Source organism: Leptonotus elevatus, chromosome 1, assembly GCF_054856555.1.
Source record: "Leptonotus elevatus isolate MCC_2025b chromosome 1, RoL_Lele_1.0, whole genome shotgun sequence".
Taxonomy (NCBI): domain Eukaryota; kingdom Metazoa; phylum Chordata; class Actinopteri; order Syngnathiformes; family Syngnathidae; genus Leptonotus; species Leptonotus elevatus.
Window position 1 is genome coordinate 26,982,234 of NC_141239.1, and position 21,275 is coordinate 27,003,508.

The 21,275-nt window shown below is 40.3% G+C and overlaps 2 protein-coding genes and 1 pseudogene across 4 annotated transcripts; 2 read left to right on the forward strand and 1 right to left on the reverse strand.

Annotated features, from left to right (window-relative positions):
• The first annotated feature begins 950 nt into the window (after positions 1-950).
• Positions 951-2,871, forward strand: LOC147181440 (uncharacterized). The gene is made up of 5 exons (XM_086086756.1): positions 951-1,152; positions 1,225-1,260; positions 2,191-2,334; positions 2,409-2,527; positions 2,615-2,871. Exons 1-5 carry the CDS (start codon positions 1,017-1,019, stop codon positions 2,723-2,725), a joined length of 546 nt encoding a protein of 181 aa, XP_085942882.1. The 5' UTR covers positions 951-1,016; the 3' UTR covers positions 2,726-2,871.
• Positions 2,872-4,418: 1,547 nt separating this feature from the next.
• Positions 4,419-16,832, forward strand: ccp110 (centriolar coiled-coil protein 110). 3 transcript variants are annotated; one of them, XM_086096340.1, is made up of 15 exons: positions 4,419-4,603; positions 5,036-5,187; positions 8,261-8,377; positions 10,276-11,374; positions 11,461-11,582; positions 11,822-11,954; positions 12,035-12,138; positions 12,210-12,326; positions 12,776-12,877; positions 12,977-13,093; positions 14,041-14,114; positions 14,263-14,328; positions 14,492-14,548; positions 15,139-15,222; positions 15,440-16,832. In XM_086096340.1, exons 2-14 carry the CDS (start codon positions 5,041-5,043, stop codon positions 15,191-15,193), a joined length of 2,310 nt encoding a protein of 769 aa, XP_085952466.1. In that variant the 5' UTR covers positions 4,419-4,603; positions 5,036-5,040; the 3' UTR covers positions 15,194-15,222; positions 15,440-16,832. The 3 variants fall into 3 exon arrangements, with proteins under 3 accessions (XP_085952466.1, XP_085952458.1, XP_085952475.1); XM_086096332.1 differs by lacking the exon at positions 15,139-15,222; XM_086096349.1 differs by lacking the exons at positions 4,419-4,603; positions 15,139-15,222 and adding an exon at positions 6,962-7,232 and having other exon boundaries at positions 5,051-5,187.
• An 828-nt stretch (positions 16,833-17,660) lies between these two features.
• Positions 17,661-17,784, reverse strand: LOC147181442 (5.8S ribosomal RNA; annotated as a pseudogene; the record flags this gene model as incomplete).
• Between the last annotated feature and the right edge of the window lie 3,491 nt (positions 17,785-21,275).

Consider the following 21,275-nt stretch of genomic DNA (forward strand, 5'->3'; position numbering starts at 1 on the left):
GCGGATTTCATTCACCCCCGGGGCCCTGCCACCGAGGATCTTTCCAACCAGCTCAGTGACTTCGACTCCAGAGATAGGGAGCCCACCTCAGAGTCCCCAGACCCTGCTTCCTCAAAGGAAGACGTGTCGGTGGAATTGAGGAGGTCTTCGAAGTATTCTCCCCACCGATTCACGACGTCCCGAGTCGAGGTCAGCAGCACCCCATCTCCACTATACACAGTGTTAATGGCGCACTGCTTTCCTCTCCTGAGACGCCGGATGGTGGACAAGAATTTATTCGAAGCCGTCCGGAAGTCGTTTTCCATGGCCTCACCGAACTTCTCCCATGTCCAGGTTTTGCCTTAGCGACCGCCGAAGCTGCATTCCGCTTGGCCAGCCTATACAAACAACAGTCAGGAAACCGTCCCCCCCACCCGAAGGCTGCGCACCCGGTGAGCCCATGGGTAGGGGGACCCACGTTGCCTTTTCGGCTGTGCCCGACCGGGCCCCTTGGGTATAGGCCTGGCCACCAGACGCTCGCCTTCGAGCCCCACCTCCAGGCCTGGCTCCAGAGGGGGGCCCCGGTGACCCGTGTCCGGGCAAGGGAAATCACGTTTCAAAATTTACATTCATCATAGGGGTCTTTTGAGCCATGCTTTGTCTGGTCCCTCACCTAGGACCTGTTTGCCATGGGTGACCCTACCAGGGGCATAACTCACAGAGGAGTGTGTATATATATATATATATATATATATATATATATATATATATATATATATATATATATATATATATATATATATTGTTGAGTCGTGTATGTGCAAGTCGTACTTTGCACACACTTGAATTAGACACAAAACAATGCATATAAATAATGTTTTGCATGCATTTAGTGACACAATAGACCACAAATACCAGTGGTGGTTCGGCTTCCATGTAATTTCTTTCGGAGAAAACCAGACAAACCTGAAATCTGTCAAGTGTGGCGCAACGGTGATGCGACCCTATTGTCTTGTGAGATCACGTGACTGCACGCAATGCACAAGATGATACCTTTACGTGATCACTTGTCGGTAAACATGGTTATTGTGCAGCCACACACCATGAAGATCCTTCTTTTTGCGCTGTGTAGCTGCTTCTTTCTGCATGTCCAGACTGAAAACATAGACCGCTGTAAGTACAGGCAATACTGTAGTACATTTTTAATTCCTTCCGATTCATTGTAATTTGTTTGTGCCTCCACAGATGCCTACTACGAAAGTTGCATAATAGCAGCCAAAGGTACTGTATGGATAACACTTTGGCCTGGTCTATACAGTATATGTTATCAGGCTTCTCAATAATTCATACTCTCTGCACCTTTAGAAAAAGTATTTCCTTACACTACTTTTCACTTAGTCCAAAACCATATTAGCTCTGACCCTTGCCTCAAATAGTAAAAACATGTGATTACTGTAATTGATACCTGCCTTAAAAGCTTCATAATTGCTTATAGATACAAGTTAGTCGTAAAAACGCTGCTGCTGTCTACAAAGGTAAATGAAGCTGCTCACCTCACTTTAAATTGCTTTTTGGCACCAAGAAGGCAAGATGATACTTTTGCTTTGTCTACGGCAAAGAAGGCTCCTCCCCTCTCTTTGACACCTAGATGCCACATGTAGATTCAAAGTAATAATTTTCTATAAATGACGCTACTTAACTCCAGCACAGTTCTATAGTACCAAGAGGGCTCAACATAGTTGTTTGGCAACATCATGGCACCAAAACAATACTTTTGTCTAAATAAATCTTTTCAACTCACTTCAACACTTTCTTTTGGTACAGATGGCAATAATTTTATCTAAATGAAGCTCCTCAACTCACCAAGATGCCACCAGTTGGTGCCAAAGCAATACTTTTATTATGATTTATTAAGAAAATAACTGCAGGTGAGTTTTTAACAAATAACAATAAAATAATGGATAGGTTATAATTTCTAATATTGTAAGTAAGGCATGTAATGTTAGGCAGATGTTTTGAGGTTTACTGGTTCCATCGAGCGGCAGCGTATCTGAAGCTTGCTTGGACCATAAATTTAAAAAAATCGACCAAGCGACGACTTATAGCACGGAAAACTCATGACTTGGTGCACTTGTAAGTCGATGTACCATTGTATCAGATTTCCCCTCCCCCCCTTGCATTTCTTCACGATGTTGATATTCTGTTCTCTAGAGTTTGAGAAAGAAATTCAGGAAGCTCCGGTTGAAAGCCGACAGGCGCTTGTGGACGACCTGATCAGTGAGGTGTGCAACAGATTAAACTCCCACAAGCAGTTTACCAAAGACAAGCTGTACACTGCATGCATACAACTCTTTGGTATGATCGCCGTTTGGACAGTCATTCATTTAAATATTGACCATTAATGCGTGTACAATTGATCCCATGTTCAGATTCTCACTACGACCAGTTCCATGCAGCTCTTCTGAGTCACGAACCGGATCGACTGGACGTCGTGCTTTGCTACGAGAAATCCACAGCGTGCGTCGGGATAAAACGACACTCTTTTGAGGTGGTTAACAAAATTTTATTTTGACTTTGAAGGCAATTTTTTTTTCTGCCACTTTCCTACTTCAATGTGACTTTATTCCTATCACAGGATTCCAAAATCCCGTTCACAGACGACTACATTGAGAATCTTCTCCGAAACCACAAGGACAACGTACGCATCACTCAGCCTATACATTCCAGCTCAAAAGATGAGTTGTGAAAACTACAACCTCTGTCGTCATGGAAACAATTGATCGCCTCTCACTAGGATATGATATATATATATATTTTTTTCTTTTTTCTTTTCTTCTGTAGATATGATATATTTTAAAGATTTTGGTGGTGGAATAAATAAAGTGTTTTTAGTGAAAATATGTGGTAAGACTCCTTTTATCTGGTCATTGAAAAGTTCTAAAGGAACTTCCGCAGATCCGTTTTTCTTCAATGGTCACTTATACCAACCCAACATTAACAATACCAGAATAATGTATATTGTCATTCCAACTAATTATTGGATGCGGTAGAGACAAGGCCGTGGCCTTTTCTGCCAGATGAAGAAAAAGGTCTAATCTATCCAAAATGGTCGTTTTTATCTGCGCCCACGCTGTAGGGTGGCTTTGCCTAGCCCGTGTGACAATGTGTGACTCAACAGTTTCACTTGATTTAAAGCAACACTAAGGAACTTTCAGTTTACGTTGATTATTGCGGCGCCATATGGACAATAGCGGTATTGTTATGTCTGAAGGAAGGCCATATTTCCTATGAGGACAACCGCAATGCATCGTTTTTTTTTTAGCTCACGCCAGCGAGTGAAGTCCGGGCCAATGTTGATTCTTGACTGTCCTTTTTTTTGGGTAGCTTCCCTTTTTCTTTTTTTTGTTATTTTCTCAGCACAAAAACGTTTCAGTTGTTTTGTAGCTTCTGCCAGGAAAACAGTAATTGCGCATCGACATTCAAATTGCCTTCCGTTTTTGACGAATGGGGAAAGGGGGAAGTGACGTATACCATAAAGCATTCAGCACATTTGTAGTTTTTTGTGTGGCAGTGTTCCTATCATCCTCCTCAAAGTTGCTTAGTGCCAATAAAAACGATACAGACCCCCTGAGGCAAAGGTACCATTCAATTAGTTTTAAGTCGATGTTTCATCAGAAGAGTTATGAAAATATTTTAGTAAGGTTTAAAAGTTTCTTAGTGCTACTTTAAGTGGGCCAAAAATGACATAGATAAGGCCACTGCAAGTAGAATGCTCACAGTGATATAATGGCCTACATTGAGTCAAATATCTAATTGTGTGTGTCAAGAGGCCTAATAACGGGATATTACATTTTGGCTGCCTTAATCTTTATCGGAACAAAAATATAAAAATAAATAAATAAATGATAAGGGAAGAACGTTGTTAGTTTCATAGCCATATTAATATGATTCATATTGATAATACGCTAATATGTAATATAATATGCCCAGGCTTTTCATTGACAGTCCACATATGATAAACAGATTGCTATTGTAATGATTATGACATCATCATCATTTTCCTAATTAAGGTTATACCTATTGTTAAGGCATTATTGTTAAACTAGCATAAAATGTGTCTGATCTAGAGAAGCCAATTCAGCTACTTGCTGGTGTTCAATGGCATGTAGATAAGGTAACAAAAAGACCTCGTTCCATTTCTATCTCTTATACCACTTATTGTTTTCCTAGTTCCCCTATGTTTCTTTAATTCGTGATTTGGACCCAAAAATATAATCTATTTAACTTATTTTGTAATGTATTTTGTTATTAAGCAATTTACATCGCAATGAGCGAGCAATGTTGTGGGCCGTGGGGCGACCAGTTAGTGCGTTAAACGTAATGGAACGCAGCCCTCGCTCTGTTGCTAGGAGGCGCTGTTGTAGCCCGGAAGAGGGGACTTCGACGGCGGTGATGGGCAAGCCGGGACTGCGAGGACATACGCGAGGTTTTTGATGAGTGCTGATGACTGCTGTTGCTTTATCCTCCCCCCAACCCCCACCGACACACCCCGTAGGTATCACGAAAGGATAAGGAGGAAAGGAGCGGAAAGGAGGAGAAGCGTCGCGGTTTCCTCGTGGCGTGGGTAGGCAATGAGATGGCATTGGGTGGATCAGCTGTGTCATGTGAACGTCTGTAGTACAGCATCCCGAAATAGCTACACTAAGAAATATCACATTTCATAATTAAACGAATTTATATGATCACATATAAATGTGGGTCAGTGGGACTTCATCTTGCATGTTTGCTTGACTGACTGCATGTGCCATTGACCTTGGTCACTGTAATGCTCTCTCTCTCTCTCTCTCTTTCTTTCTTTTTTTTAATGGGGCGGGGGGATCAGATAGTCTTTGGCAGATTGTTTCTGTATGTGAGATGAGTCACGCTAGGAATGGCAGGAATTTGATGAATGTGATGAAAACGACTACAACCAGACAGAGCCTCCCTTTGTTTTACATTGTCCCTGCAGTCACATATTGACTAAAGTGTGCATTAAACTGCCCATTCAATCCAACAGTGGCAATGTGGATGGAAAGCTATGAGGAATTCTGCCTCCGAAGTGTGGCAACGCTGCATGAGCAGGGTAAATTCAAGAGAACGACATGTGAGACGATCGGGACGTACTCATCTGTCATCGTCTACTGTGGGAAAGCTGCTCTGTCACCTCTGGTAAGGAGCAAATGTACACTTGTGAGGCCTCAACAGCTATTATGTTAATGTATATCTGATATGCAGCCAAATTAATTGAACATATAAAAACACATCTAAATGTTGTTGGACATGTGACCTCTGAAGCCTTAATCAGATCAGAAGTTGGCAGGGAATGAAAGAGCAACTATTGATGAGGAACATCAAGTTTGTGTTATTTTGACCACAACTTAAAGTACGGAAACGGCATAAATCAGTGTTAAAGATGGTCATCAAGTGTCACTCTCCGTCATTTTTTGATATGGATGCTTGGGAAAAACTGGAAATTGTACAAAAACCTCATTAAAAACCTGAGCAGTAACCTTGAACTCTGACCTAAAATCCTAAACTTGATCCTTAAGTTACAACTCTAATCAGGAACCCTAGCCCATCAACCTGACTGAAATCCCAGCCCATATCCCAAAACCAAGCTCCAACCCATAACACAGAACTGTAACATGAATCTAACCCTATTGCAAACCCATAACTCAAAACAAACCCAAAACCTTTAACCATCGCAAAAACACTGATCCAACACTTAACCCTAAACTCAACCCAGATTCCAGAACCTTAACCCCAAAATCCCCATAACCCTAACCTCAAAGCATGGCACCTAACTCTCACCAAAAGTAATACCGTAACCCAGAATCCTAAACCAAAACCACACCAAAAACCTTAAAGTGACAGTGTGTAAAAGTTCACCACTAGATGTCGCTATATCATAGAATTAAACCGAAGCACATGCATTCCGAAGCACGCACACCACGGTGGTTCAGAGAGACCACACTTCGCAAGCCAACCACCAATTCTTATTTTGCGTGAACTAGTGTTGTCACGAAACCATTATTTTGACTTCCATACTATACCTACATATAATACCTCGATACCGATATATTTATGTATATATATGTGCTTTCACATTGCATGCCATATTCTTGAAGTACTGTATTTGACTGCATTTGATGTCATCTGTTTTAAATATTGGCAATGCAATGGCACTCCAATGACTCAATGTAACGTTGCTTGAGTGTGCGTGCATGTCTTTGCTCTTCTCCATTACGCTCGCAATTAGTCGAATGCGTCATCAAATACTAAAAACTGGGAACAAAATAATTCACGCTCCACTTATTTTGAAAGGAAGTGTTAAAAATGCGTCACAACCTCTGTCTGTTGCTCTGTCAATCGTCTGAGTTTTTTCTATGCATAAATTTGATTTCCTACTGTGTGCCTGTTCTTGAACGCACCTCGAGTCCGCTGCCGGAATGATTGCTGCTTTTTCTTCTGCTTCTCCGCAAAAAACATTTGCTCCTGTTACAAAACGTTTCAAAAATTGAAAACCACTCATGTTCTTCTTCATGTGTTTATTAAAAACGTGTAGGCAATGCCAATGCTGTCGCGTGGCTTCCACACTGCTTGCACGCTCCCGTGGAGCCTTAATTAGCGCGTCATACTTCTCAACGAGGAGTGGACGGCCAGTGAGCGCCCATCGGCCATCTTCCTGCGCCCTTTCGCACACACGCTGAAAGAGGCGTGTCGCTTAATCAAGGCGTTTTCCGCATATCGGTAGACAGGTGGCCATGCGTGTATGTATACCTGCCTTTAAAACAGAGTTGGCGGGCTGTCTCGTATTTATTTTTTAAAGTATCGGTTCTAAGAAAAATTGATACCAAGCCGTTTTTGACGTCAAAACATTGAGGTACGGTACTGGTACCGATATCACGTGCAACACTAGCGTGAGCAAATGACCATTTCGCAGGCGACGGCGACTTGGCAGCTGATGTGAACCCTAGCGAGCGACGCCGAAAGACCGAACGAGCTGGATTTAGCTGGAGCAGCTAAAAAGAGCGGCTAGCGTGTGTTAGTCGGAGCCATCGGCCGGAGTGGCTAACAAGAGTGGCTAGCGGGAGAAGCTGGTAAAAAAGAAGAAGCTAGTAACCACTTCAGAGGGCAAAGCAGAAGGTGACAAGCGGCAGGAGCCCGAATCATGGGACTCAGTGACGACCACCTGCTGGCCCCAGCTGTGAAAGGTACAAGCACCTGCAGGGCTAACTACATTCGCGAAATTGCCCTTCGGGTATCCGTAGCCGGTAAATGGTGGCGAAACATGTCAGCCTCTTGTAAGGTGAGGCTCCAGCCATGTAATATACAGTAATTTCTTTTTTCACTTGCATTCAACCCTGCGCTAATACAAAGGTGCGGCTTATCCATCAGACCACAATGTGGTGCACTATAAAGGAAGTGCAAGAGTGTCAAGCAGAGCAAACCAAACCAAGTGAGCCCAAATACAGTAGAAGAGAAAGAACGAGAGTGAGACAATTCATTATGGAAAATAAAGTAGGCGGAACCCGGTGCAGTAACATTAAAAACATATGCGGCTTACAGTCGGGTGCGGCTTATATGTGTAGTATTCCCCAAATTTAGCTAGTGTGGCTTATAGTCAAGTGTGCCTTGTCGTCGAGAAATTACTGTTACCGATTACCTACGATTATATGAAAAAAATTTACGTTGATGTGATAGAACTGTTGTTTTTTTTGCATATCATTGAAATCAATACTGTGTTTTTAAAATGAATAAATTATTAATTCACCACTAGATGGCGCTAAAGATTACATACTGTCACTTTAAACAAAATCCTAAATCAAAACCTGAAATCCCCAACACTAACCCTAACCAGCAACATTCATCATACCATAAATCCAAACCATAACCCAAAACCTTAACCGGCTTAACTGCCCCTCCCCCCAAAAAAAATAAAGTAAAAATAATCAAACTCACCCATGTTTGACCCATCTGAAACTGTAACATCAGTCCTGGCTGACTCCCAACTATACCTTAAAACATTACATGAAACAAACATTACATACACACAACACCCAGACAATATAAAGAACATACAAAATACTACTTCTTGTTGAAATAATAAGTACCGCTAGTGCATTCTGCTTTGCCTCAATTACTTCAAGATGTGATTAATCAACAATCAAGTCTTTACAATGGACCAAATTCGCAACGATCAATTAATCAAATTTTGGACTTGTGTGTTTTCTTTTTGCAGTTGAATGCAGAGCAGCGTCAACAGATGTGTGACCTCAGACTGAGGGCGGTCCAGCTGGAAACAGACCGGCAGAATCAGCAGAGGAACAAACCCTCGGCCCAAGTTCAAAGTAAACCTGTGAGTTGTATAGTGCAGTCGCAGGGATGCAACAAACTAGTTTGCAATGTATATTCAACAGTCCTTAACTTCAACACTGTCATAAATGTATTCACCCAAGGTATGCTCCAGCTAAACAAGACATTTAGTTTATAAGTAGATGGATGTGTATATTAATCAAAAACAAATGATGATGAATTTCAAACATCTTACTTTAAAGTATAGTTGTCTCCTTGAAGACTCTTCTACAGAATATAGTACAAGCTCAGTATATCCCGGTTTCCCTGATGACATTTGCAGACTTAATTACAGATTGTCTGACTCCAGACTCTCCCCAACAGACTCGCCTATTCTCAACCTGATGATGGCGCTGCTTTGTCCACTCTTCGAAAACTGTTTAATTTGCTTGCTATATCTGTTCAGTTACTTCAATCGGTCCTTAAAGTATAACTCAACAGGAAGTGAGACACTTGCTCCACCCCTCACTAAGATTTGAAATCAGCGCTCAAAGGTGGTGTTGCTTGGAGGATCGTTGGGTTGCGAATGGGGAAAGGGTTTGGCGTGGTCTGGCTGTGATTGACAGCAGCAACTCACGAAGAAGCCATGTAAGGAGGCGTGTACGAGAATGTGGCAGCCTGGCGGGAGCGCTACGTCTTGCGGATCAAGTGACGTAGAACGTATCGTCTCGTGTAATGAGAGGACAAACAGCCAAATTGTGTTTATCTCAGTGTTTAACCTTAAGATGGCATCAAACACACGGTTTTTGCCCCAAATTCAAGCTTTAAACAAACATGTAGTAAAATGTCAAAATAATGACCAGGACATGTAGACAGCATTTGTAAACACCAGTTTATACAGTTTATCAGCAAGTTATACTTTTCGTAGAAAACTTTAAGCCTTTCTCAGATCAGACTGCGCTGCCATTGGTTGTTTGACAGAGACATGATGCATAGGGCTGTAAAACACACGTTGGAATTCAGGTCTTGGTTAACATTCAACTTCTAGTCAGATGTGACGTGAGTTATAGTTTTGTTAAGTATGTGCTGGTTTGGTTTCTGGCTACTGATAGTGATTTCTCTGAACATGGTTTTAAACTATCTTCCACAGGGTTTGTGTATCAGCTATGTTTCAAAGAATCCATCTAGCTAGTGATGTGACGAAATGTTCCGAGGCTTCAGAGCGTGTATCGAGCAAGAGTGGGCGTGACAAAAGAAGCCCGTTTTGGAGCATGTGTCGTTTACATGAAAATCACGTGAATTGATGACAAACGAGGCCTCGGCTTGTGCAGATGATGTCATTGGTTCATTCAACGTATCAATCCTTCATAAGACTGGAGACCTCGTGCTGCTTTGCGGGTGTTGTCAGCGTTTGTTGTGAGCCTCAAATTAGTTGGCGAGTTAGGGAGTCACTTTTCAAATGCAACCGGTGTAGTCATTGTATGAAATTATCTTCACATGTTGCAAGTTGTCATGCATCATGTTCATTTGGCGCAGTTGATAAAGCATTACCCTTTTATTCACTCGGTCCTCGTTTCGATCCTCTCTTAGATTTGGACATTTCTCATACTCATTGTTATTTACACCCATAAACATTGTACTATGTATTACTTACCGGTATGTCATATTAGCCCTACACTGCTAAAACTTCAATATTGCTACTTATGGACATCTTGTCACTGTTTAGCCTACAATCTTTTTTCATCCTGCATATTTTACGGTTTGGTCTTTTGACCACTTGATGGCGCCATAGAGCAAATGAAGTACCATGACGCTTTGACCCATGTGCCAACCCATTGGCTGAAAATCTTCAGTGCTTCATGAAGCTTCATTTGGCCATCGCTACAACCAGCTATTTTTCTATTGCTTTTCCTGTGTAAACTCTTGACTAGTCGTTCATTGAAAATTTTAATCCCAAAACAGAAACCTCAAGTTCCAAGTGGCGAGGCTGAAAAGTCACCAAGTCCCAAAGCAACAACACTCAATGGTTACACACTGATCACTGACTCGCCTGGACTTCCCATAGAACCTAGAATTGGACTTCATCCTAGCAATCAGCCAACTACCCCTGTCCTTAATGGTCTTATCGCTGGGGATGAGGCGAAGCTGGAGACGGAAGAGAAGAGTGATGAGGAAGATATGAGTATGGACAGCCTTCTCAAGCAAGCAAAAGAGGATGTAAAGAGGGAGCCGAGTAAGGAGGCATCAAAAGTTGTCATCCCAACACCTTCACCTGAGGCTGTCTCAGAAAAAGAAATGTTTAGTCCAAAAAGTAATGTTGAGTTTGGATTTAGTTTGCACCGCAGTCCCGTTGGCCCTCCTAAGATTCCCTTTCATGAAAATCTGTATGATCCCAAGTCTCAACAGCCTGTATCGCCAACTCTAGCCAATCAGTTCATTCGGCAGCCGAGCCCAGAGTCCAACTTTAGCCCTCAGGTTTGGAGACGTAAGCCACGCCCATTCTCCACAGGGAACATCCACATCGTCTTCCCAGGAATGCCAGGGGAAGGCGTCATTCTGTCGGACAGGGAAGAAGCGCTCTATGGAGCCACATGGTCCCCGGATCACTGGAGCCCAGTAATGAGCAATGGTGGAGGTGGTCTAAGCAGGCGTGGTAGTCATCAGTTGAGCCATTGCGCCATCAGTCCAATGCGGGAAACCCATAGTCCCGTGAGCCCCTCATTGCCCAGCCCAATTGGGCAACACGACCATCTGTCGTCAACATTCCGCCGGCGTTGCCAAACCATGGACAGTCAGCTGCACACTGATCACACTGGATCCGATCACATTGACCGCAGTCAAGAAAGGGCACCCCGCTTCGTAGCGGGAGTCACGATGCGCCCCTCAAGCTGGTGCAACTCGGCTGCCCCCTTGAACAACTCATTCAAAGTAGAGAATCCGTCATCGTATTTGCGGAGACCTCACATTTACCCTGAAGTGCAGTTCAGGAAGGAGCCTGATGATCCTCAAGGGCCTTGTGACAAAACCTCACCAACTTCCCTCAGACATGCCAGTAACATGGGTATGTGATCATTTGATCAAGAATGACATCATACAAATAGTTTCAAAAGTTGTATAAAAGATTTAAGTCCACGTTTTGGCACACAGAGGAGACCCAGAGACGAGTGCAGGTTTTGGACAACATGCAAAGGCGTTTGGAGGAGGAACATGAGTTACAGATGTCGTTGCTCCTGGCCGAGCAGGAGAAAGAGCAAGAGCGCCTCTGTCTGGTGAGCACATGTTTCACAACTAATTTTATGAATGAACTGTGTCCATGGAGTTGTTAGTTTACGACATAGATTCGGCAATGATGTGACCCGAATTTGTTTGCAAGTCAGAATGCACAAACTAGTTCATTGTGCTTCATTCCTGACCTTCACAAGCATGACGTACAAAAACCACGAGGATCTCCTGCAATAGAATATTGCCAGTGCTGACTCAACTCACTACTTTGTTTGTACTGTGAAAGGAGTTTGAAGAGACTAAAAGAAGACTGAGGGAGCAGAAGAGCATGAAGCTCCAGACTTCAGACTCTTGTCAGTGGAAGCGTGTGTCTGGGAATGACGGACTTCCAGCTGTTAGTCCATCTGCCATAACACCAGGTCAGAGTAAAGGTACCACATGAGCATACTCAGTTTTAACACTAAATTTGATGATTTACCGCTTCTTTCTCTTTTTGCAGGTTTTCCTAGTCCCATTAGTTCAAATGTGACCTCTCCCTCTGTGCAGTCCCCCGTACAAGGGCCCACTTGGGCAGCTCACAAACCTCAAGCAAGGCTAAGTCAGGTGACCCGTGTGTATGATTAGCGGGACTCCATCAATGTTCCGATCTGTTCAGCACCATGTTTTATTCGCAGGCTCTGAAAGCAGAACAGCAGAGAGCATTGTGTCGAATCGGCGCCATCGCCCGTGGCTTCCTCGTGCGTCGACTTCTCAAAACACGCAAGGTCCAACATCTGCGTCAGACCGTCATGGTGAGGCCTAAACGCTCGCAGCATGAACTGGAATTCAGATTTCGGTTACGACCATGAGTTCAGTAGTCATGTAGTCATTTACCTTGACATTTCTCATGCTCTTCTCAAGTGTATTCAAAAAGAGAAATGTTTATTTTGTTGGAAACCACTTTTACACACAAACACTAGAATTGGGTTATGATGCTTTAAGTGCTGACAAGACAAGTCAATTTGCTGTACCACTATAAAAAAGACAATCCAAGATCACTCCGTTTTTATCTTGGTCCATCGCTTTGCAAAGTATTGTAGACAATAGCTTCTTAGTATTTTCTTTCAGTGTGCCCGACTTGAAATTTCACAAACATCAAAGAGAAAAAAAAAGAGTCAGAAACAGGAATTTGTTCAGTTTATTGTAATTCTAAAATATAACTAACATGGACTAAACTGGGGCAAAAAAAAATTCCTTACAGGACACTCAGGAGTTCATTAGTTCATTTCAGACTGAAGGTCCACAGAAGAGAAGCACGTTCTCAGCACAGGATTTCTCCTTGCAGGACAGAGTTCGAGCCCAGGTACGAATGTACCGTAACCAGCAGCTGGCAACAACAGTAGTCACTACTGCTTTTATGTTCTCTTTCATTGTACACGTTGCTGTTGACTTTTTTTCTCAGTTACGTGCAGCCCTCTTTGACCTCCATGAAATCTTTTTTGAAATACCTCTTGGGGATCGATTGGCACTTCTGCAGCAGGACAGGGAGCTCTGTGCTGAGAAGAAGCAAAGAGACATGGTAACCAAAACGATCTCATGGGTCTGTGCAAGTTTCTAGTTAACCTAGTAGCTAATAGCAGTTACTGTACATTTCACTACATTATTCCTAAAGTTAAAATAGTTTGTCAGGCCATGTCTAGCTGACTTTTCTATTTAAAAAATATAACTTCAACCATACAAGTTTGCCACACGGCGGTGCTGTTATTAAGCCTAAAGTTGCCCTCACTGCATTTGTGCATTTTGATGTTTCTATCTTAAGGTGCTTGACCAAAATAGTCAATTTATCTAGTCTTCAACGGTGGCACTTTTATTCAGGCACAAATATTAAATAACACATCATCAGCAAAGGTAGTTTGTTGCTTCTGATTTGAAAATGTCTAGCTTAATGGAGTATACGTTTTCTACATAGTGGTACTTTTGGGTTCCCGCTACTTTCTTTTCCATAATGAGGGCGCAAATTGTCTCGCTCTTGTTCTGTCTCTCCTACTGTATTTGGGCTCATTTGGTTTGTTTTGCTCTGCCTGACGCTCTTGCACTTTATAGTGCGCCCCCTTGTGAGCTGATGGATAAGCTGTACCTTTGTATTAGCCGTAGGGTCGAATGCAAGTGAAAAAAGTTGCGACTTATAGTCCAGGAATTACTGTAGTTAATCAGGTATCAGCTAAGACTACGTGTTGCTATTTACTTGAATAATATCACACCACAGCAGCTTAATGTCCTTGAAAAAAAAAAAATGAAACTTTTCTACTGGCTGACACTGTTCTCATGTCTCAAAGTTATAGAATGTGAACGTTCCTTTTGATTTTATTTTATTTTTTTAAATACAAATCCTAAAAAGCATATGAGAAAATAAATTTAAAACTGTACACAAATAAACATTCACAAATGTTGCCTTTAACCATAAATATCAGTACTTCTCATTCAAAATTTGATTTGTTTATGTGACTGGGTGTATCCATTGTGAAGGAGAAAGCCAAGAAGGAAAAGGAGAAAGCGGTGCTGTCTGCTGCCACGCACAGATCTATGGACCGAAAAAAGCGGTAATGTTCGGAGGAGGGGTGGGTGTTGGAGGGGCAGCAAAAAAAAAAGTAAAAAAAATATCTACTCTGAATGGGACATTTTTCCCAACTGTTTATGTTAGTAATAATGAGATCCACCATGGTGACATCACTGCACGCTCTCTTTCAGGGAGGGGGAGTCACCGGGCCAGGCTCGAAAAGTGATGCTGAAGCCAAAAAGTCCCACTCCCATCAGGTACTTGAAATGTGTGGTTACGCTCAGAGCTTTTTCAGTCCATGTGCCCAGAATCTTTGCGTATATGCTGCCTTTTTACTGTTGTCTTTTGTCTTTCCCAGTTTTCGTCTTTATTATTATTTACGTATGCCTAGAAATCTGTATTGATTTATTCCTTTCCTAGAGTTCAAAAGTCCAACCAAGTCCAAAAATGTGTCCCGAGTCAGCTCAACCGCCAGGGGTGAGTTCATGTCTCATTCACTGTCCAGTACTTAACTTTTGGCTTCCATGCCTCAGTGGGTATAAAAAGTAGTGCAGTGGACGGGGAATCCCATGATAAATGCCAGCTTTCAGTGATGTCATACTACGGGACTCACATTAATCATTTCATATTGTTTACACTTGTAATTTAATTTGTGTGCAAAAGAGATCGAAATGTGTCAGATTGTGGAGACATCCCTTTGCGCACAGCCCCCCCCCCCCCTTCAGATTTAGGCTTTCTGTGGAATAACACAAGTTTGTTTGCCATATTAATTGTGTTCAATTGTAATAATTAATAATAACAATACACTTCAATACAGCATAAAATATAAATCTCTTCGAGCGTTTTGATTGATCTTTCAAGACTCACAAAATATTGTGATTAATTACATGTAATAAACATTTCCCCCAAATATATTGGGGGGGAAATATATAATTGTCACTAAAAGGTGGCAAAAGTATTGATCTTGGTCTCATTTTTGACATCACAAACCATTTTATATCCACTGAAATTGTTGCCAAGTGGCAGTATAACCTATATTTTTTCAAATAGCACATTTTCGACTGCAGGAACTTAACACCAGAAGGACCATTGTGTGTTTGGACCACAGCAAAACTAGGGTAGTGCTTTCAAGAGGTCCAAGCTGGCGTGAGGTTTGTAGTGTCTGTCATTTGAACCTTTTAGTTCTAACAAGTACCTAAGAACTAAAAGTCCATGGCATATTAGACAAAACCGCAAAGAAGAAATCAAAAAGTTCAATGTAATTTTTGGTGATGTTGCAGTTGTATCTCAATCTACAACTTCATTTATTCATGGATGGATGGATGGATATCAAAGCACTGATTCTTGGTTTCTGGTGTTTCCTGCCAGGAGCTGGTACAAAAAGACCCCCGAAGCCAGAGTGAAGCGCACGGACAACCAGAAGAACCTAAAGAAGCAACACTCTCTGGGCTAACAGGTGGCAAACACATCCCTTGACATCATTCTGAAATACCACATAAACCACCACGTTGATTTAGAACTGATGTTGAACTATATTTGGTAAGTAAAACTTTTGTTGAAATGGACACTAAAAGGAAGTAGAACGCGATGAATTCAGTGGTACCTTGCCTTACAATTTTAATTTGTTCCATGATTACACTTGTTTTTCCCAGAGGATAAAGAATACATGCATCTTAGTATTGATATATTATCTGTCTACATGTGCTGCACCGTTTCTGTTCAAATACAAGATGCTTAAAGTGTTATTGTATCGGTACTTGTGATGGCGGCCGATACTGTTATCGGCGGCCCTCTTGTGACTGTTTCACGATCAGGAACTAGACATGAAATATTAGAAGAATATAAAATTGCTATTAATTTCAGGCCATTTGAAAGGAAAATACTATATTTGGAAATTGTGTTTCTTTAAATGTATCAGTCATTGTTTTTTTGATTTTTTTTTTTGGGGGGGGGCGATTTTATGTATGAAAAGTACTAGCAGTGTCGGTATCGGTGACTACTCAAGAGTTGAGTAATCGTAAAAAAAAAAAGAACACGATATGGGTATCGCAATATCAATGCTCGTTTTGTTAGCCCATATGTGGCATTTTGCATTGTGTGTTATTAAGCTAGCGGACTTTTGTAAGTTTCATTGTGGAATTTTCTCGATTTCATGTTTAGTTAAAAGGTAAACGTCAATATTTGTTGCCACTGAAAACAAAAAAAAAATCATACGAGTGACGGCTTGCATCATGAAAATTAGTTAAATGTAATGAAAAAAAAAGTATGTTATCCACATCACATTTTTAATAATATACTGAACAAATTTTCTGTATTCACTACATTTCCAAATATTTCAACAAGTGTGATTTTGAACAAAACTTGCAGCAGTTCTAGTGACTTACTATGTAAATCCTGTTGGAAATGTGCCTATTCAACAATGCCTTTATTATCTGTCATCGTCTGAAATGAGTGTTCCCATCATCCAGATGTTTAATGGTGACAGCACACAATTTGTAATTCGAGATACTTCAACTGATATTGTCACAGCTTTTAAGGGCTTTGAGTGTCTTTTCGTTTCTTTTTTTAATGGTATTGAATTAGCTTTTTATTGATGTGTAAATTTTGTCTTAAATTTTAAACCAAGCGAAATCTGAATGTATTTGTTTACACACTGGCACAAATTCACTTTATTACAGCTTCATCATCACTGTCCTGTCGAGTCATTCAGTTATAGAGTAGAAATATGGGGGATGTAAACATTAAATGAAGTATTCAACCACTTTATTCTCATAAACTGTTGTTCTTTTCTCATAATTTTATGGTGTTTTTTGCAGAAGTGCAACATGTGGCCTTATGCCCCTTTACAGAGTAAAAGACAAAAAGAAAACAAACATAAAGTAGCCTCATCGATACCCACTTACTGCCTATGCTTCATTTTTGGGATTGAGATTTAGCATAATTCACGGAAAAATTAGGAAAACGTGTTTGTAAAGGGATCTGCACCTTTTATTTAGATCCACACCAACATTTAACAGGGTCTTGATATGAATGGAGGTTTGCAGGCCCCACTCTTAGATACAAACAAATAATGACATAAACACAAATGTATCCCATATAGCTAACATATATTTGTGCTGTTGATGTTGTCCGCCTACTGATATTGCTTTTCCAATGTGTATGTTTTTATTTCAACTAACGAGAATAAATGATGAAATTAACTGCAAAGTCAATTAAAAAAATTATTTACTGATGAACACGTAGTGGAATGTGACTAAAACTACTAATGGGGGTGATGGGCCCTGGAGCTGAGTTGTTGGGGATTTCGTGTTTCATTATAAGTTAAACGTATTGCGCAGTTACCACAAGCTGACATTATATGACTTTTAGTATCATCCTTTTGCTTCAAGTTTGTAATTGAACGTCTTTTTCTTCAACACTGCCTCTTGCCGAATAAATGAGCGGCGCTTGTGATGTTTGACTATCCAGGAGATTGTGATCTTCATTTGTTACCCGGTAACCAAACACAACCAACCTGACACCCTCTGTGTTCTCCCGTGACTCTTCCCTCCTTTTGTCTCGCCCTCCACTTGTGGACCATAAAAGGCTGTGATGCTAAGTGATAGATGGCACAAGGTGCCGCTCCACCTCGTCCCTGCAGTTTCTGCATTAACTCTCACAGATAGCTGCGTTCTTCATCGACGCACGAGCCGAGTGATCCACCGCTAAGAGTCGTATAGAGTTTGGTTGTTTGTAGGTTGCCAGGCTTCGGCGATGCGTTATGGGGTTTCGGACTTCCGGGGGACGGCGCCGCCGGGCGATCCCCCCCACATCATCCCCTCTCCTTCCAGGCCTAGTAACGCTGCTGTATTTTTATTTTTTTAACACAAACTGCTTCCTAGCAACAAGACCAAAGGCCTAAAACAAACTTTTAGTTTTACATTGTGAATTTTGTTTTCAAAATCAAATCTCTATTACCATATAACAGTTAAGCAAAAAAAAAGAAGAAAAAAGAATAATTAAATGAATAGGAAGCAAATATTTATATATGCAAAATTTTAGTGTATTTGGAAATGATTGGGTATTTGAAAATGTTGTGTTAGTCTTATTTTTGTGAATAAAAAGTAATTTTTGAAATTGTATTATTTTTCAGACAAAAAGTAATGATTTTTGAGGGAAAAAAAAGAAATAATCATAATTTTCTAAATAGTTTTCAAGACAAACATGGGAAAATTACATAAAAATATTCATTCTAGTCTTTTTTTCTAGATAAAAGGTTGCACTGCACGTCTTCTAGATTACATTCTATTTTGTAACTAATTTATTTTTAAATTCTAGATAAATGTACATTTTATAATACAAAATTGCACAGTAGTTTTCTACAAAAGTCTTAATTTATTAGATGCAAATTGTAATATTAGTCTCATTTTTTCAAGATAGTCTAATATTAGTCTCTTATTTTCAAGATAAATGTCAGTGTTGGAGAAAAAAAGTCATCATACCAGTCTTATTTTCGTGATAAAAATTGATGTTAGATTGGATCTTCCATTAAGAATATTTTTTTAAAGTTCTAGAATCTAGAACTTAAAAAAAATATTCTTAATATATATTTTTTAAATCCATCTAGAATCTAGATGGATTTAAAAAATATATATGCAATATCCACCTGTCAACATCTATCCATCCACTCTCTGAACCGCTTATCCTCACCAGGGTTATGTTTATCTAGATAAAAATTAGGCTACTTTGTAATTAAGTTTTATTTATTGAGCATAACATTTTCTAGATATTTTATTTTATTATGGACGGACAGACAGAGTGGTAACTTTAATGGATCTATTTTACATGCTCAACCATTTAAATAACTTTTTAAGCAACAGAAAATGCGGTAAACACTAAAGAAAATCCACATTGATGTACTTGTGAGCCAAGTTTTCCTTTATTAGTTCAGTCTGCCTCGTGCTAGCTTGTGTTTCATTCATTTGTTGAATAGGAAACTAAGTATCAACCACTTTGAAAAGGGTGAGCTCTCTTTTCCCTAATGTCGACGGCGCTGGCCGAAGCGCTCTCACGACTGCATCCCGTGGGATTCTGGGAAAGAAAACACTGCCGCCTTTTCTTGCAGCTCTTCTTCTATCCCCTCTCTCTCTCCCTCCCTCTATTCCCACATCAAACCTTCTTCTGCTCTCTTCTTCCCTCTCAACGTGACACCCCACCGCCTCATGAATACAGAGCTCTTGTTTTCACACCAGACATAAATGGAGGGACTTTTCTATTTGAGCCACAGCCAAGCAGAATGGGCAAACTCCGAAGAGTGACGTTGAAGATGTCACTCACAGCAAATAAACTACTTTGATTGCGCGGTTCGTTTTGAAGTTCTGAAGAGCAGCAAATGTTCAGACCCACTTTTTGTCTTTCAAGAAAGTGGGTGTGGCTTGCTAGGCTATGCTTTTTATGCCTACGGAAAGTGACCGCACTGGGCTCATTTTATGATGGACTGTACATCTTTGGGCAAGATTATTGATGTATGCTGTGAGATGAAAACAGAAGTTTGTTAGTTTTGGAAAAAAGTCGCGATTCGTTTACTGTAAACACGGGATCAGTGCACTGCACCCCTGTCAATATATTACATCTCAATACGTTTTAAAATGTGTTTCCATAGGCTTAAAAAAATAAGTGCCATAAAAACATCACAAGTGTATTTTTGTATTGCAGATTTCACTTGTTGCAGGAGTGGTGCATGGTTAAAATTTGGAATGTATATCCTGCGACGGAGGGGGGATTTCTGTAACTATTTAACTGCCTATCATATATTTCTCATGTTGCATTGAGCACCCAGACTCTTTGTTGTGGTGCATTTCATTTCCTGATTGACTTTTGAGTTTTGAAATGTTGTTTTTAAAGTGCAAATTGTATGACTTTTGGGGGAACCATTAGCTGTCCCTCCTCAGGGGACGGCTTTCCCACATGACGTTTGTATATGGCGGAAGGAAATGTGGAATGGATTAGCGTTGGATTATTTCTGCAAGACTTCCCGTGTTTGGCAGGACGTCAGCTCTCATCCGTGATGTCGCATTACGCCGCCCACGATGATGATGATGATGATGATGATGTATCTAGAGTAGGTGTCGCTTTAGGTCACCCCTCCAAACTTGACTTAGTTCTCATAATATACCTGATTAATTGCATGGAATTTTAGGGTGGTGGGGGGAGTCTTATGATACCAGCCGTCTCTTTTCTGGTTCTCGTTTTCTTTCTTTTCTTTTTTTTTTATAATTGGCACTCAATTTTAATTCTGAGCTTCAGAGTGTGAAAGGTAAAACAAGGAGAGGAACAGGTGCAGTGGTTCGAGTTCCTTCCTGGGAGTTTTGGAAACAAAATAGTGTGTCACACATTTGTTTAACCATCAACTGTGTATGTCCATTAATAAGACTGTAGCTATTAATAGTGCACATTAAATGTTATCTTTTCATTGTATTCCAGGCAGTAGGGTTTTTGAAACATTCTGGACTCAAATTTAATCTCATAACATTTTGATTTTTTTCTCAACGTCATTCATCGGTAGAAAATAGTTTTTTCTTTTAAACTGTACTTTTTTACTTTTAATATGATTGTTTTATTGATGTAAAATTACACCTGTTTCCTTGTGTATCGTATTGCAATGTATTACAAATCTCTTTTCCTCATAAAAATGCATATTAATACTGTTTTTTAATTTTATTCATGCAAAATTACAATTAATACTCTTTGCTATTATTGTATTCATGTTTTTTCTCCTAAAATAATGGTAATTCTCTGGTACTATTGTAATTTTGCCCCTCATAAATAAGTAATCTAATGACATGAGTTTTTTTCTTGCAATATTGCAGCTTTTCTTTCATAATATAAAAATTTTACGTTGCAAAATTTATTCCTCATTATTTAACAATTTATTTTCTTGTCATATTCTTTGTTCTTGTAAAAATTAAAGCATTTTAGTAAAAACACAAAACACAACAACTACATGCAATTATTTATTGTTTATATTTTTGAGTTATTATTTAAAAAAAATGCTGCTTACAACTTTTTGTTAAAGATGATAAAGCAAATCGTTACGGATTTTCTTGATTTTGGTGCGGCATCGTCAGTCCTGTATCCTACTAGACTAGATCCACCCCTGCACTGAACAGCGACCAAATCTCAACTCCACACTGACAACCATGGGTGTGTGCAGTCCTCATGTATG

Excerpts from the sequence above, each read along its gene's own strand:
- ccp110 (XM_086096332.1), top strand. The coding sequence starts at position 5,041 with ATGTGGATGGAAAGCTATGAGGAATTCTGCCTCCGAAGTGTGGCAACG. Across the intron at positions 5,188-8,260 it reads AAGCTGCTCTGTCACCTCTG|TTGAATGCAGAGCAGCGTCA; the intron begins GTAAGGAGCAAA and ends TTCTTTTTGCAG. Across the intron at positions 11,583-11,821 it reads AGCAAGAGCGCCTCTGTCTG|GAGTTTGAAGAGACTAAAAG; the intron begins GTGAGCACATGT and ends GTACTGTGAAAG.
- LOC147181440 (XM_086086756.1), top strand. The coding sequence starts at position 1,017 with ATGCACAAGATGATACCTTTACGTGATCACTTGTCGGTAAACATGGTT. Across the intron at positions 1,153-1,224 it reads GACTGAAAACATAGACCGCT|ATGCCTACTACGAAAGTTGC; the intron begins GTAAGTACAGGC and ends GTGCCTCCACAG. Across the intron at positions 2,528-2,614 it reads TAAAACGACACTCTTTTGAG|GATTCCAAAATCCCGTTCAC; the intron begins GTGGTTAACAAA and ends TTCCTATCACAG.